At 40.1% G+C, this 12,853-nt stretch overlaps 1 protein-coding gene across 1 annotated transcript in view; it reads right to left on the bottom strand.

The window, feature by feature from the left end:
* Positions 1-12,315, bottom strand: part of SVEP1 (sushi, von Willebrand factor type A, EGF and pentraxin domain containing 1) — a 469,484-nt gene extending 457,169 nt beyond the window's left edge. Inside the window, exon 1 of the mRNA XM_073664736.1 lies at positions 11,296-12,315. Coding sequence (XP_073520837.1) covers positions 11,296-11,802 — 507 coding nt within the window. The 5' untranslated portion in view covers positions 11,803-12,315. The remainder of the gene's footprint in view (positions 1-11,295) is intronic.
* Between the last annotated feature and the right edge of the window lie 538 nt (positions 12,316-12,853).

Consider the following 12,853-nt stretch of genomic DNA (forward strand, 5'->3'; position numbering starts at 1 on the left):
GTGTCCGTAAGAAAGGGATCATATCACATTGTCCTTGTCCACAAAAAGAAGTAGACTTCTTAGTTTGGCTGGAAGATGGTCTTTCTTCTGCAGATGTTACTCCCCCCAACGCGGGGGGGCTCGACCCACCAGCGGACAGGCACCAGTATTGGGAGAGAGGGGCTGGCCATCAGGGTCCACCGCGGCTCTGGCACAAGCCCGGTGACACGGAGGTTGCACGGGCAGGAATGGACTGACCGTGTCGGCTTCACACTCCAGCGTAGTCCCTCTGCCCGCTCGCGCCCGTAACCTCAAAGGGATTCGCAAGCGGCTTTTCTTCCCAGGGCTGTTCCCCGCCCAGCAGGAACGTGGGGGAGCTCAGGTCGGCCTTCCACTGTACTCCCTTACCTCCCTCGCCCTCTTTCCTTCTTCCATTCTCCATCTAACCCCTCGGCTCTGTGGGGTCCACTCTCCCTCCGCTCTCTCCTTCTCACAGGTGGACTACCGCGTGTATTCACACTGTGGCGAATCTTTTGGGCCCAGGCTTAAGAAGTTGTCGAGGTAATGGATAATATGTGCCCCCTTAGAAACGTCCATTACAACCCATTCGAGGAAGCAACTAAACGCCTCAAATAGTGAGCAGGATCTGGAGCACCCATTGGGCAAACAGCGATCTATATAGTATTCTCCTTCCCAGAAGCAGCCCAATAGGTGGACACTATTCGGAGGCACAGGTAGTAAGTAACCGGAACGCCGCATCAATGTCCGTTTTGGCCATTAGGGTGACCCTTCCCAACTTCTTGATCCATCTGATTGCCTTGTCAAAGGATGTACAGTATATACTACTGTACTTGGTTACGCGTCGATGTTGTAGTTTACGGACATGCCCCTTGGATATGACAAATGGTGGATTAGTCCGAATGTATTGGGTTCCGTTTTTGGCACAACTCCCAACCGGGATACCACTACGTCTTGTAAGGAAAGTGTTCTGAATGGAACCGCCATTCTACCTAAAGATATTTCTTTTTTTAATTTTCTTGTCACGACGTCTGGGTGTTGGTAGGCTGATTTTAGATTTTTACTCCAGCCTTTCTTGATTTTAGAAGGGCATGATATGCCTATATCTGTGTCTCCCCCTCCTTTTACTCCTCCACCTCTTTTCTTTTCGCATGACTATACAGTATGTACTTGTCACTTTTCCATGTGTTAGTTGAGTCTTCTGAGCAGTTTGTCTGCTTTTGGACTCCTTTGAAGTGTTTTCTATGTGTTTTCTATGTGTTTCTATGTGTTTTTGTTTGCCTGCCATTGGTTTTAACGGTGTTCGAAGGTGTTCGACGAACAGTTCGGCGAACATACGGGTGTTCGACGAACCGAACCGAACTCGAACACTACGGGGGTGGCTCAACACTACTACTGTGTCCCTTGGAGCTGAGGCACATGGCTGTATTATAGTTCCGTTTCATACATTGCTTCCCTAGAGCACTTTAGTGTACTGCCATGTGACTCTGGTTTCATATAAAGGATGAATCAAAAAGGAGAAAAGTCATGGAGCATTGTATGGCACTGCCATCCCAACTCTGTGCCAGTGTTCATGAGCCCCTGGCAGGGGAGTAACAATTGCAGTCACATAGGGTGTGACCGCGACTGGGCCTATGCCGAAGGGGGCCCACCGACACCAGCAACTATTTCAGCTGGATGTGCATCAGAAGACGGACATTCTGCTGAAATGTATTGCAGCACAGAGACCCACAAGGTTCCTGCACTAGAAGGCACGCCACTGGCCAATCAGAGGCCGACAGCGACATCGGCGTGCCCGTCGCAGGCGGTGTATTGCAGTGACATCATGCATCACCCATAGCAGGCACGCCTCTGCACCAGCTATAGAAGGGGACACAGTGTGTTGTGGAAGTGGGAGAAGGTGAGAAGAATCGTTTTGGGATTTTTTACACGTGTTAGATAACAGCAGCAGAACAGGGAGCATTATTACAGGATGGGGGACATTATTACTGGAACGGTCCTAGGATGGAGGACATTTTATCAGGGAGGGGCACAGGATGGGGGACATTAGTACAGGATGGGGGACATTACATTATAGGGGAGGGGGAAAAGGTATGTCATTATAGGATTTTAGAACACTACAGGGGCTAATACATCTGACCAACATGTAGGTGGGTGCCTTGGTCCAAATTTTGCACAGGTACCCATCGGATTCTAGTATCACCACTTGCTCTTGGTCTGACATTCTTCAAATATGATGGTGCCTTTAAAAAAATAAATATAGAGAATAAATTCTACATGTATAAATTATATGTGTATAAATTGCAGACAGTGCTTACTAATAATTTATAACGGCTCAAGTCAGAAATTTCTCTACATTCTGCTGATGGCAGATTAAGTTACTCTAGTAATGAATCATAGAATGTTAGAGTTGGAGGAGACCTCCAGGGTCATTGTGTCCATCCCCCTGCTCAATGCAGGATTCACTAAACCATCTCAGACAGATATCTGTCCAGCCTCTGTTTGAAGACTTCCATTGAAGGAGAACTCACCACCTCTCATGGAAGCCTGTTCCTCTCATTGATAACCCTCACTGTCAAAAAGTTTTTTCCTAAGATCTAATCTGTATCTTCTCCCTTTGGCTAGGTGCCCACGATGCAGAAATGCTGCATATTTTTTCCGCTTCTCCCTGGCAGGAAAAACGCATGCGGATTTTACATGCATTTTTCCTGCCAGGTAGAAGCGTTTGTCAAGCGTTTTTGCATGCATTTCTGCATGCGGGTTATCAAGCGCTTTTCCAAGCGATTTTAGCATCACTTAGAAAGTGCTTGACAACTTGGTCACACTATATAAATCCATGCAACCGGCATGGATTTATATAGTGTGACCAAGTAATAGTTAAAAAAAAGAATAAGAATGGTAAAAAATAAAAAATAAAGATTATACTTACCTTCTGATGGCCCCTGGTCTACTGTATGATGCGTCCGGTCTGTTGTATCGGTCGCTTTGGTGTGAAAGGACCTGCCATGACGTCATTTTGTCATGTGACAAGTCACGCGACCGCCAACGTCAGCGGTTCCGTGACTTGTCATACAGTAGACCGGGGGCCATCGGGTAAGTATAATCTTTATTTTTTATTTTACTTTTTTTTTTTTACAGGTACCATGGTACCCGGGTCTGGGGGAGAGTCTCCTCTTCTCGAAACCCGGGTACCATCCGCACATTGAACCGTATGATATCCGCTTGCGCACATGTGCACGCACGGATAATATGCGATTCAATGCAAGTCAATGGCGGCAATTACGCTGTGTGTCCGCAAAATTAATGGACACACTGCATATTTTTCTGCAATGATAATCCGCAGCGGAAATTTCCGCAGCATGTGCACAGCACATGCGGATTATCATTGGGGACCATGAGGCACGTATTACCAAGCGTTTTTTAAGTGTTTTCGCTGCGGAAAATCCGCGGCAAAAACACTTGAAAAACGCATAGTGGGCACGCAGCCTTTCAGTTTCATCCCATTGCTTTTAGTCTTTCATTGTGCAATTGAGAATGAAGCTGAACATTCCCAGATCCTTTAACCGTTCCTGGTACGACAGTTTGCGGTCCGCTCACCATCCTGGTAGCTCTTCTCTTAAGTTGCTCCAGTTTTTCAATGTCTTTTAAAATATGGTGCCCAGAACTGGACACAGTATTCCAGGTGAAAAATTATACAGTATTAAGTGAGAAGAAATGTTTGAGCAATCATTGTAAACCTCTTTTCTCCTTTGAAGCCCATAATTGACATTTATTTATTTTACTCACTTGCATAGAATCTGGAGAACCCAGAGGAAACCCACGCAAACATGTCCTTAGTGGGATTTGAACTCAGGACCCCAGCACTACAAAGCAACAGTGCTAACCACTGAGCCACATTTAACAAATATCCCATAGTCCTAGGGGCCATTAATATAACAGCAATATAACACCCCAATCCTGTTTAATATATAAAACTAGCAGATTTGGCTAATGACATGATAGGATAAAGTTTTCCTTGATACCCAGGCTCAGACTCTTCAGGATTTTCAGTAACAGAATACAAAGAGCTAACTTTACACTGAAAGTAGCACATGGCTTGTATCATAAAACTGTGTGGGTGTAAGGTCTGCAGCCATGCACTCCCAACTGACATCTTTTAGCCTAGTGATATCCATGCAGACAGGATAAATCAAGGCTTAAACAACCCTAAAATACAAGGGATTCACAGAGGATTAGCAACACTTCCCAAAAGACCCAGCAGCTGTAAACTAACAATTGACATCACTTCTGTGCACATGTACCAGACATTTTTTAGCATATTTCAGTATGAATAGCGTGCAAAAGAATAATGTAAAAACGAAAATAAGTTATGCTGTGTTCAGTAAAGCTCCAGTTTAATGATTACATTAGAGATTAATTATATAACTCGTTATTCCCTAATATAATGTTATTATCAGAATTACTTCCTTTACAAGTGGAAATGATTTAATATCAAAACTGTGAGACTTCAGAGAATTGTTCCTAATGTTGCCCTTAAAGGGAATCTGTCACCAGGAGTTTACCACCTAATCTGAGATCAGCATGAAGTAGGAGCAGAGACCCTGATTCCAGTTATGAGTCACTTACTGGGTTGCTTGCTGCAGTTTTGACATAGTCACCATTTTAGCAAGAGATTATCACTAGTATACCTGCTGCTAAGTAGTCCTCTAAATACATGAGCTCTGTATAACCCGCTCTCACCATGGATTGAAGCTTACACACTATGTACATAGAAAGCTGTCAATCAGTGGTGTGAGCTCAACATTCAGAGAACTAGCAGATCGGCTGCAGATAAAACAGATTTTATCAAAATTACAGCAAGCAGCCTATTAAGTGATAAATCACTGGAATCAAGGTCTCTGTCCCTACATCATGCTGCTCTCGGATGAGGTAGCAAAAACCCGGTGACAGATTCTCATCTTAGTCCATTAATAAAGTACAGGCGCTCTTTATGGTATTTTGTATGATTTCAGTGCAGTAAAGAGACACATATCAGAATGCTCAACTTCAAGCTATTGAAACATTTCTCAGCAATGCATTGGAGTGGTTGACCAACCTTGGCAACCTCTTTCGATATGCTCCATTAGGAGCAGAAGGACATCATTTAGAGGGACTTCTATACGCCACAGTGGAGAACAGGTGACAAGCAGCAGGTCTCATTTTGGCATAAATTAAAGCTCCAGGACACAAATGTAAAATATATAACAGGATCTTTTACATACCACAAGCCATTTATAAAACCGATGTCTTATATATGTATATAATATTGCTGTAGTTCACCTGTTCATGAAGGTCTAATCCTGTGTGGACTCAACTTACACAAGAGGTAAAGCAATTTTCAAGGTTATAATAATTAAATTAACATAGTGGTTAAGCTATTTTTCTTAATCCCATAGATGTGAATGGGAGTGGTGGAAGATGGGTCCCTGTTCTTGAGATAGATGCCATCTCAAAGGTGTCAAAGGTGGTGGGTTCCGCATCTGTAAGACTTTCATCACTGGCGAACACAAACAGAAAAAGGTCCCTGTGCAAGAACAATATTTGGGCCCTTTGCAGTCCAATAGCTCATCAGAATGCACAGTTCCACCTGCTTTAGAGGTGGTAGTGCCCCCCATTACTTCTGGGGCCCCTGTGTGGCTGCACAGGTTGCACCAATGATATGTCTGCCATAAATGCCTGAAGTGGAGATTCCCCCTTTACTTATAGATATCAGCATCGCAGAGATGACTGGATATGGCGAGCAGCACTTAAATGATACACGATACACAATGTAGGGATATTATAACATTTTAATTTATATTTTAAGATCTTTGACTTTTAATTTTATAGTACATTACCCTTTTTAATGATATGCATATACTTAAGGGACAGAATCTTAGAATCTTTACAAAAATATTCATTCTCAGCAGAGATGGTCGAATCTTATGAAATTTGAATTGCAGGTTCAATTGTCCTCAAAAAATGCCTATAAGATTCTAAGTTCTCCTAGAACTGTATCATGTCCTTTTCAACCTCTTTACGCAAGCACAGCCTCAGTTACAGTGCCTTGTGAAAGTGTTCTATTTATCATTACCAGTCATTTAGGACAACATTGGATCCTTCAGAGATCCTCACTGAACTTCTGGAGTGAGTTTGCGGCACTGAAAGTAAAGGGGCCGAATAATATTGCACGCCTCACTTTTCAGTTAATTTTTTTTTTAAACGTTTAAAATATCCAATAAATTTCATTCCACTTCACGATTGTGTCCCACTTGTTGTTGATTCTTCCCAAAAAAATTAGAATTTTATATCTTCATGTTTGAAGCCAGAAATGTGGCAAAAGGTAGAAAAGTTCAAGGGGGCCAAATACTTTCACAAGGCACTGTATGTCAAATTGACCTCAGCATAGAAACAGACATTAACTGGCAGTAACCAACAGCATATTTAATAACACAGCACACTGACAGATTTTTCATGGATTTTAAAATTAAAAATGGTGGAAAAATTATCCCTCTTGGTCATTTGTAATCAGTCACATCATTCCGTACAAAACACTGCCTCAAACTGACGATGTCGCTGTTAAAGGTAACATCATCCTGCTGTGACTGAAATAAGTGATGTGACATATATTTCATAATGCCCTCCTGACTGCTAATACATTTCCTGGACACAAAGGAGGCGAACAGTGGTGTGTCTTTCATAGTGTTGGCCGCCATTAGTGCTGCCGAAATGGCTAGTGTTGATGTCATGGTTCTGCTGCTGACAGCAGCTCTCACATTCTCCGCTGTGGTATGTTTTTTTTTTATTATGTTATGCTACTACATCTATTGCCATTGGTATTTTTTCTTTTACCATACATTTTGTACAACACTGTAATTAACTTTTGACAATCTTTTCAACCCCATTGCTTCAAGTCCAGCCAGAAAGGACGTAATGAGAAATGCTGTAAGTACATGTAAAAAAAAGCAAACTGTGGCAGCAGGTCATAGTACAGGTGTAGCATGTATGGTTGTCAAATTGGATTAATAAACAGGTGTGCAAAAACAGACATGCACAGGCAATGGCTGCTTTTATTCCATTTTGTTTCTATTTTTCCAAGAAAATTCAACCAACTTCCCAAAAATGACACAATAAGAAAGGTTAGGTAGGTAAGCAACCAAAAGCCATCACCTGCAGCAGTATTGGTGTGTATGGATGTTTTATTTGACTAATTAAACAGATACGTAAAATAAAAATTGCAATACGCACACTTTGCGAGTTAGACATTTGCAGCTAAATATCTGGATTTTAGGAAATTTTATTTTCCGTTTAAAAAAAAATATTCCTCCCTATTTAATAAATTGATTGCTGAAGAAATGCAAAAACTCTTTACATTCGCTTATGACAAGCAAGCACACCATCTGAGACTGATTTCAGATTTTTTTCTATAGAAACTATTGTTCTGTTTTGCTTCTGCTTTCTAGTGTATTATGAATGAAGAAAAAGAAAACATGTAATTGTAATCCAAATTCCGCAGGACAATTACCAGCTAGGCTATGCTACTTATTACTGAGTATGGAACTGATGTTGACACCTCCCCTATTTCTCTCTCACCATATCAATTCAATCTCTGTATTATCCTCAGACTACTACTCTCATATTCTTCAGTGTTGCAGTTATACAGCAAATTATTTTCTGGAGTATTTAGCCAATGTTTTAGGGCTTACACTTGCTATCTCTATTGCCAAGCTGTGAGCTCTGACAACTTCTCCATATCCTAAAATCACCATAAATGGCTGCTGCCTGCATTCCTTGTCTCCGCTATTATTTATGCTATGCTAGTCCCTTCTGATTGGTGGCTCTATGCTATGTGATGTACCAGCAGCAAGGCATGATGTTACCCATCATGCCTTGCTGCTGGTACATCACATAGCATAGAGCCGCCAATCAGAAGGGACTATCATAGCATAAATAATAGCGGAGTGATTGCGCATGAGATCAAGTCAGCATTCTGTGACTGATGCAATCTTTTGCAATGTGTCAAAAAAGATGAAGGTCATTTTTTGGTTATTCGCACAAAATGATTTATATATATTTCAAATTTGCCGATACCCGTACATTTTATAAAATTTGTTTCTAATTTGATTTGCATCAAATTGATTCAATCATCTCTAATTCTCAGCAATGCAGACAAGAAGTACAGTATGTAGGTTTATCAACTCTTAGTGTACTTCCATGTAGTGATTCCCATCTCAAAGGTTGTTGATATAATTATTAATCTGAGTTAGTTTTTAGTTTTAACAGGACCGCAGCCAAACTGGGAAGTAAGAATGCCCACCATTGCTGTAACGGCTTGATGATGTCAGCAGAAGATAAAGACAAGCTGCTAAGTAAATAAAGGAGTACATTGTGAGTCTACTGACCTGAAAATGTATACTGGTTTGCTTTGTCTACTAAGACTAATTTTTAGCAGCCCTTTTGCCCTCTTTACACATGAAATAATGTATTCTTCCCGAGACAGTTTCTGGCTATTGGTGCTTCCAACGTATTAGGATTTTGACAGTCTATGTAAATGAATAAAGAATTGTATCTAAATATCCTCCAAGAGCAACTTTTCTCAACGGTCCAGGAGAAACTTGGTGATGAACAATGTTTTTCCAGCATGATGTAGACCATGTCACAAGACAAAAGTGATAACTAAGAGGCTCAGTGAACAAAATATTGGACCAGAAGCTGATATCCAGCATTACAAATTGTAGAAGTGTTGAAAAATACACCATAATTTTTGCATAAATTTAATGTATTTGTCAATGAAATAGAAAAGCTTGTGAAACGCTAAGAACTGTAGTTCAGTAACCAGAGAAACAACTGATTAAAAGATCTGAAAACACTGAAACAGCAAGCTTTGTGAAAACCAAAATTTGTGCGAGTCTCAAAACTTTTAGAAATATTCATGGGATAAAGGATGCAAGTTCCAGGTACTATGCCATGAAGACCAGTGGTTTTCCTTTCAGTATGGACAGGTGATGGGCAACCCTGCTAAACCGTCTATCTGGGCATGTAGGTCATAGAAAGTTAAATGCAGGTCATAGAATAAAGTTGATAGCAGCGATCTGATGTCTTATTCTAGAGAAATTCACGTTTTTCCTAATATGTAACTGAGCTGTTAAGATCTATGGGCCGGACATAGATCTACCTAAGAATCTGCCTCCAGTGATTATTATAAATGAAAGGGGAGTTACCAGTGTGACACAAGTAGATTAGAAGAGCAGACTGTCAGTCATTACATGTCTCACACTGGTAACGTTCTTATTGATGTTCTGCCCATAAATCTTAACAGCTCATTTATATATTAAAAAAATGTGGATTTCTCTGGAATAAGACATCGGATCGCAGATATCAAGGTATAATTTTATTCAGCTTCCTATGACCTACATGCCCATACAGATGGCTTAGGATGGTTGATCCCACTGACATATTCCCTATAATGTCCATCAATATCTTAGCAATGTTTGAAACATATTTAATTTACTGTGATTCAGGAAATTAATATTTGTACATTTCTGTATTTCCATAAACCAGATATCCCAAGTCCACAATACACAAAGCTGGAGGTTCGCAGCCTAATACATAAAAAAAAAATTGTCTGAGAGAATAATAAAAAAAGTACCTGCAAAAATTGTAATTTATACCAAATCAGTCACATAAATGTCATATCCAGCACCACTTGATTTATTTATTTTTCCTGCAGTATTGCCTAGATTGACCTAGCGCTCAGCTATCTCTATTAGCCTCATAGGTATTGACTAAAGGGAGAGCAACCATGCTCAACCTCCGTTTGATTAAAACTTCTCAGTTGTGCAGTAACAAAGAATGAGATATATGGGACTGCCTTTCTTGTGATGGCAAGAGTCACATCGGTGGGGTGCCCAGCAATCAGACACTTCATTTATTCTTTGCTTAGGTGATAAACTTTCTTGGGAAAAACTCCTTTAAGAAAAACAGTTAAATAAAAATTTGCTGCACATATTTGCTTCTTGTTCTGTCCTCTGTTAAGAAACTTTTTAATACAGTCCATAAGAATCTCTCAAATTTAGATCTAAAAACGCTGGTAAAAAGTGATAGTAAATCTCCAACCTAAAAAGTACTAATTTGTAATATTTATATAAAATATTAACTCTGATGGATATTCCGTAACAAGCATTTCCTTACACAATCGCGGAATACAATAACTGGCTATTACTTGTCTGCTGTGAATAAGGCACATAGTTAACCATTATCTAGGTAATGATTATTAAAGTTTTTGCAGGGTGACATCAATTATAACATCTGGACAAGGAGCACACATTACACAGTCATGTGGATCCACTTAAGTTTACAACACCGCCACTAGTTGTTTTTATCAATGAGATGAACTACTTAATTAAGCTTAATTACTACAAAGATTGCAAAGTACTATACTATAATTACAAAAACTTCTGTCCTCCCCCCTTCCTGTGCCATTACTTTACACAGTTACATGCTATTATCTTAAAGGGATTGTTCACTTTTTGTAAAACTTTGCTTGCATTGCAGAGAGCTGCTCTTACAGCAACTCCCAATGTTCATCTATTGCCATTTCTCAGTAGCTCCTTCCTCTACCCACTATGTTTAAGAGAATATACCGGTGTGACAATTAAGAGGTTTGTCCTCTTTTATACTGTGTTTTCCTTGTGATATCCCTTTATACATAGCCCACTTTGATAATAACCTTTAATTTGTATTAGACATTAAATTTAACTGGACAAGATTGTTTTTATAAGAAAAATCTGTTGTAACAATAATGACAATTAAAAGATCAAATTAAATCTAACACTATTAAGATTTTTTGGATTTTCCATTTGGAGGTTAACAACTCTTGCATGCTGAGAAATGCATAATTATTCCCTAAAAGGAGTTTACTCAACTAAACGTAGGTGGAGAATCTGTATTTCATGTAAAAGTTTTATATACGCACTTGTGCACATCACTAGCCTCTTTTCAAGGGCAATGCTTTCTGGTATGTTGATGTGGGTTCTAGCTGTCCTATCATTGGCATGAAGAGTTGATCAGAGACTAACATTACTATAAAAGTTGACAACTGGTCATAAATAATATACATTATCTGTAGGAATATAAATAGTGAAATGTACTTAAATATAGAGATTTTTTAAAAGCAAATGATGTGCTTATTTGATCACAATCCATACACAAGCACTATTAGTATGCATGGGTCACACTTTTAATAATGGGTAGACTTCAAGATATGTTGCATTATCTTACCGCTGCTTGCTGGAAGGCTCCTTTGGTGTAAGTCCCCCCTCCCTTGTATGTGATAGCTGGGATCTCTCTGTTGAGGAGAGAACACTTGTGCTGATGGGATTGACTAGACGAGATGTAATCCACTCTGGTCTGAACATTGTTCTTGGAAGAGAAAGTCACAATGGCCACTCTGGTAGCAGAAGGCACCACTGGGAAATCAGAGAGAAGCTTCTTCACAAACCTCAGTTCATTAACAAAGTTTGCATGGCCTACACTAGAAGATTCATCCACCAAGAAGACCAGGTCCAAATTGTGACTTGTCTCTCTCAACCTTCTAATGTTCTTCTTGAAGTATTGTCCCAGCCTTTCCACTTTGTTTTCTGTGCTGTCGGTTTCTTGAATAATCTTGCTGTCTGCGATCTGGAAAACTTGTGACGAGGAACTCCTAAAAGCTGGGACTTGGTGCTGAAAAGTTGTCCAGCAGTGGACCAAAGAAAGACAGCAACATATAGACGCCAAACTCAACATGGTCACCTGAGCAGGAAACACTTGGCTGCTCCTTAGGAAGTAATAATAAAAGATACTTTTCTATTGCCCTTACCCTCCCCTGTTTCTTAAATTGTTTCTTGTAAACTGCCTGATCTAAAACTAAGGATCAACATTGACTATCCAAGTAGCTGTGCAGATGTGAAGAATGACAGAGAACATATTGCAAGAAGGGTTTCTGGCTGCATGCTTTGCTCATGTGCTGTACAAATCAATGTCCTTCCCTCCTCGTCATTCTTAAGGAGCTGTGCAGGAGTGTGTCCAAGAGTCTCTGCAAACCTCTATCCTCCTCTTGTGCTTCTCTCTCCCTCCCTTTCTATTGTCTCAGCTTTACTTTCCCTTCTCTCTCTCCCTCTGTCTGTGTTTCCTACTCTGCTAAGATCTGCCTGCCTTTTTTTGCAAATCTTCCTTCCTTCACCCCCTCCTCTATTCATGGCTGATTTGCTCAGCTCTCTTCTCACCGGAGTCCTATGTATGTCAGGCTGTCAACATTCCCAAAAGCGCACATCAGCCCCTGATTGATCCCACATGTCTGGCAGAGATATGTAGAGGCATTCAAGGGACATGTCTGCAGATACCACGAGTGCCACTGTAATTGGAAACATCTTTGGATAGAAGTAATATACTAACCTACAGTATACTTACCTATTCCATAAGTTACACAACTGTATATTGTGCAACTTTAAGGAAACCTATTATGTGTTTGGAAGATGAATTGGATAGAGAGAAGGAGACAGAGAAAGAGTGGATAGATAAATATTGGATAGATAGATACCATAGATAGATGGGTGGATAGATACGATAGATAGATATATTTGTCTACTTACGGTATGTTTGTAGAATTGCTAGAATTTCCTAGCATAGTTGTAATTCTTATAGCTAGCAGTGATTCACTTATAGACAAAATTAAATCTATAAAAATAACACATTCCCTCATTTCTAGAGATAGAAATCAATGGACCAAAAGCAATCAGGGGATATAAATATATACAGTACTGTGCAAAAGTTTTTTGGAAAGTCTTTGTGAAATGCT

This window comes from Phyllobates terribilis, unplaced genomic scaffold, assembly GCF_046119375.1.
Source record: "Phyllobates terribilis strain yellow unplaced genomic scaffold, ASM4611937v1 Scaffold_1__5_contigs__length_1240528914, whole genome shotgun sequence".
Classification (NCBI taxonomy): domain Eukaryota; kingdom Metazoa; phylum Chordata; class Amphibia; order Anura; family Dendrobatidae; genus Phyllobates; species Phyllobates terribilis.